Source organism: Notothenia coriiceps, unplaced genomic scaffold, assembly GCF_000735185.1.
Source record: "Notothenia coriiceps isolate Sejong01 unplaced genomic scaffold, NC01 NC01_scaffold00011197, whole genome shotgun sequence".
NCBI lineage: Eukaryota > Metazoa > Chordata > Actinopteri > Perciformes > Nototheniidae > Notothenia > Notothenia coriiceps.
Window position 1 is genome coordinate 1 of NW_011343898.1, and position 5,035 is coordinate 5,035.

Below are 5,035 nucleotides of genomic sequence, written 5' to 3' on the forward strand. Positions count from 1 at the left end.
CCCCCCACCCTAACCTTCCCTTATTTGTTAAGCGATTTTGAGTCCTTGAAAAGCCTAAAAATAATATTCCTGAGAGGTAGACAGACTACATCACACGTCACGTGTGGTCCACAGTGAATGTATTCCTGACAGCAACAGGTGATAAGAATCAAAGGATCCCATAGGAAATGCATGCAGGTCATTTTTGACCCACTTATGGAAGCTTGGGGTAGAAATACAAAAACTACAATTTCTTAAAATGTAAATGTATCATTTGAATGGCTTGATATCCAAAACATGTTTGAGGAATAGCTGGAATATGAAATGATAAAAAAAATGTAATTACAAAGATACTTCAAGAAAACCACCGGGTCCAAAAAGACCCACTTATGCATCTAAGGGGAAATATTATGCTTTCTGGGGTTTCCCCTTTCCTGTAGTGTTGGTCTGGTAACACTCAAGCTTCTATTGGCTAGTGCTACAACACATCTCTAAGCGGTTGACCAATCAGAGCAGACTGGGCTCTGGTTTCAGACAGAGGGTGAAAAGAGGTGCTGCAGCACAGGCAGTATGAGAACAATAAATAAAGAGCTTTTTAAACTTTAAAGCGTAGAGACACTGATATGAACCTGAGAATAATGGAACCACTTAGTACAAAGATCTTTAGTTTTTATTTACATCATTTTGACTTCACAGAAACATTTCTTTCCATGTATAAATGACTAACTGCATCTTCATCAGTTTCAAAGCTAAGTCTTTAAGTCAAGGATCACATACTCCACTTCCACCCCAACACTGAAAGCTGTGTTTGACATACGAGATGCCATTTTCAGTGTATCCCTCTGCTCATGGTACCATTCGTCATGAGGATGAATTTGTATATTTCTATCTATCTAGTGGTCCAGTCAGGCGCTGGCGCTCTTGGCAGCCATCTGTTCATGAGCCTGCAGGGCCAGCTCGATGTAGCCCGACCTCTGAGACTCCTTCTGGGCATAAATCTGCAAGCACAAGGGTCAGAGGTCAGCGAGAGAGGAGAGAAAGGTCAGGCCAAATACTTTGAGCCTTAAGTGTAACAGTAAGAGGTATAGCCAACGAGTCCTCTCCGAATAAACGACTAACTTTGTGCATGATACAATAAAGCAGCGGCTCGCCCCCCCCCCCAGTGGGCCGCCAAATAATTAGCAAAACGTGATTTGTGTGGACATTTTTATTATTAAGATTAATTTTAACCTCCTTTCCTTTCTCGATCCTCCTTAGCAACGGTCATTACAGTCCTTGACAGCGGTCTGTTCTAATGGATTAACAACGTGTCACATGTTCTGAATCGACCAATCAGAACTTTATTTGGCCACCCTATCGTTTATGGTTGAATGTGGGCCGTGAACATTTTTTAGATTCTTAAGTGGGCTCTGAGTTGAAAAAGGTTGGGAACCGCTGCAATAAAGTTTAAAGCTATTCTTCAGTGTTAAACCCCCCCCCATTTAAAATCACATTGATAATGAATTTAGTGGCAGACTAAAATGAACGGTCAAGCGTGACTAAAGGAGAGGCGGTGCCGTGACAGCGACTGTAGCGGACTTGTCTCCTGCTGCTAACCCTTCACATTAAATGGCTGTCATTCCCAATGTCCACCCCCCCCCCCCTCCCCTCTGCTTCAAGGCAGAGGGGCCGTGAGCTCTAATAAGAGCTGATGTGTCCGGGGGTTGGCCCCGCAGTTCCCACGCCGGAGACAAACCCAAACCCTCTCACGGAGGAAACTTAAGATGAGACGGCCTTCACTCGACCTCTCGGAGCTACACTGACTCCTGATTTACTCAGATGATCCTGAGGGACACGACTTATGTGACCCGGGTCATTTCTGGATCAAATGGCAACACATAACCTGCACATATTAAAGTAAACACTCAAACCCAGCACCAGACACTTTTTTTTTTACGCTGCTATGGACAGTCTTACACTAATAAGCTTTTCAATGTTTTGAATTTGAATTTAATGTACATTCTCAAAGATAGTGACTGGATCAACACAGGCTCACTATTTGGCAAGATGACTAAGCCTTATATTGGCTACTTAGTGAGAATCCACTCAGTGAGCAACAGATACCAAGGATGCTGGCTGATGAAGAACACAAAGTAAGCTAGGTAGACAATATAAGGCTTAGTCATCTTGCCAAATAGTGAGCCTGTNTTCATCAGCCAGCATCCTTGGTATCTGTTGTTCAGTGAGTTTATTCCCCCCCTTCAATCAATCAATCAATCAATCAATGTTTATTTATATATATATCACAAATGTTACATTTGTCTCAGTGGACTTCACAGTTTGTACAGAATATCAGTATGACAATACAACACCCTCTGTCCTTAGACCCCTTCCATCTTGATGTTTCTTGGCATCTCTTTATGACCATTTATTTATGAGTTACTAACATTTATAACTTCCAAAAGGGAGCCTTATTGTAAAGTGTAAAACACATTCCCATTTATTAATGAGTTACTATCATTTCTAATAAGGCTTAGCAGTACAGATAAATGTGGGCTCACTATTTGGCAAGCAACCGGTCACAGTCACCCTGTTTATCTCATGCCTTATAAAAGCTTATCAATGATTTATAAAGTGTTCACAACCTAATTAATACATGAATTACAAACTATTTGTCTTATTGTAAAGTGGTACCCATATTTTTATATATATTTGTTTTTGTATTCAGGGTAGTGGGAAACGGATTTCTCTGTACACACAAACTGAAAGATTGATAATAAAGTTGACTTTGACTAAACACCAGGCTCAGTTGTTCTCACCTTCAGCAGCTCGGCGCCGGCGGCCTGCTGGCTGGAAGCTTCCTGCGCTGACTCGCTGTGAGGGTGGACCATGTGGAACAGAGACACAAGGTTCACTGCATCCTGGAGCCTGGAAACACACACACACACACACACACACACACACACACACACACACACACACACACACACACACACACACACACACACACACACACACACAAACACACACTTAGGCTACAGAACTTTGCCAGCATGTACAGAAGCTGGCGTGACGACGGTTAACCGCTTTCATCTCCTTCAGTCTTGCAGGAATGAGTCTTAAATCCCAAATATAATTCAGCATGTTTCCACTTCTGGTTCCCTTGAGAAAGTTAGCCCTTTGGATGCTAACTTCCCAAGTTGGCCTTGACCCCTTTTTTCAGACTAAACAATTTATTAAAGGATTTAAACCATGAATAAATATAAATGTAGCAAAAGATTGTTTTGAACCACATTGTATTTACCAAATAACCCACATGATTGGACAAACTTCTCAAAAAAAAACACATGTATCCCCATTCTTTTATTTTCCATCTAGTAGAATCATGTTGTGAAATAATTTGTAATACTTTGATATAAAACCAGAAAAACATTTGAGGTGATATCGCCCACCCTTTTTGAGTTACCTCGTACCAGCATATTCCAGCAGGAGCATTATTTGCAGAAACTCTGATATCTGTAATTAATACATTAATAATCTGTGCATTGATTCCAACTCACTGCTCTCTCTTCAGCATGTCCACGATGAGCGCGTCCACCCGGCGAGCGTTCAGCAGGAACCAGGTCAGGCCCCCGAAGTGCCGGGTGGAGCGCAGCAGATCGTATTTGCCGTGCTTATCCAGGTCCTCATAGGTGGCAGAGTGGACCTACACAAGAGGAATATATCAAATCAGACATCTTATTTATAAGGCCCAATAGGCGCGTTCACACAGGAGTACTTTTCCTGTGTAGTTCCCTTAGTTCCTTGGATTTTGCGTTCACACCAAAAAGAGAACTTAGTTCAGAGAACTTTTACCCCCTTTCGGTGTATTCACGGCATTCGTTTTGTTATTGTTTTATAGTTATTTGTTAATGTAACCCAATTTGTGTTGTTTGAAATTCAAAAGGATATCGCATTGTGTTTGTTACTTTCGTTGCAGTTGTATATGTATTAAGTGTAATTTGGCTTGGCTTCCTATTTGTGGCAGTGATGCAAACACAGGTATGGTGAAAAAAGAGAAAACTATTCGAAGCAGAAAAAATGTGCATCACTGTTATGGACATGCTTTTATTTTGAAGGAGAGTTAGCGCTGTTGACAGGAAGTTGTTGTTGCTATGGAAACAACGTGACAGATTAATGGAGAAAAGTAATATCTACATATAAAGACGGAGAAAGTAAACAATAACGTTTATGGTTAAGTGTTAGCACCCCCCGAAGAGGCACAAGCTCTTACGTTGATATTGGAGATTTCAATAAATTCAATTTGAAAAAAAAAACGGGAAAAAAAACAAACAAAACGAATATCCGAATAACAGAATTGAAACCCGAATAGTACTCCAACGAACGAATATTCGGATATTCGGGTACAGCCCTAATACACAATATATGTCAAAATGCCAACAAATTGCATTTTTGATTTTTAGTTAACATTTTATTTGGTGTCAGACAAATCCCTCAAAGATCATTCCTTCCAATATAATTACTTATTTCCCTGCGTGTTGTAGATATCAACACAATGGCTTTCCACATCCAATTTAAAACTACAAATACCTTCTTGTTCCAGTTTACACTCTGTATCAAGTCCCCCAAAGAAAACACAGGGCTGACTGTGCACATTTCATGGTCTAACAGGGTCCTCTCACCCTGATGAATTCTGAGGAGTCGGGCTCAAATTGGACGAGACACAAGTCCAACACGTCCTCGTGGCGGTCCTGAGAGAACACCATCTGATGGGGAGAGAGAGAGGGAGAGAGAGAGGGAGAGAGAGAGGCGAACGAATGGGTCAGGGAACGGGGAAATGAAAGCCTCTCACTCACACAGGTGTTCTCACTTATTTTGTCTGATTAGGACTTTTTTTAGGACTATAATGGTGCTCAGAGACCTCACCTGGCACCAAGAGAGACAGCTTACGTCTTAATCATTGAGCGTGCACATCAGTGTCACAGTAAGTTTGAGGTTTTTGGGGAGTTTTCCTGGTTTCAAAAACCTGTATTAGTTCTTATCAAAGTGAGGAGAAAGCTATATAATCTAGTTGTAG

The 5,035-nt window shown here is 41.3% G+C and overlaps 1 protein-coding gene across 1 annotated transcript; it reads right to left on the reverse strand.

Moving 5' to 3' along the window:
- Window positions 1-634: 634 nt before the first annotated feature.
- On the reverse strand, window positions 635-4,756 carry LOC104946584 (28S ribosomal protein S22, mitochondrial-like). Its single transcript, XM_010772453.1, has 4 exons — window positions 4,641-4,756; window positions 3,519-3,664; window positions 2,778-2,886; window positions 635-977 (listed from the first exon to the last, which is right to left on the reverse strand). The coding sequence occupies exons 1-4, from the start codon at window positions 4,722-4,724 to the stop codon at window positions 885-887; spliced, it is 432 nt and encodes a 143-aa protein (XP_010770755.1). The 5' UTR covers window positions 4,725-4,756; the 3' UTR covers window positions 635-884.
- Window positions 4,757-5,035: the final 279 nt, after the last annotated feature.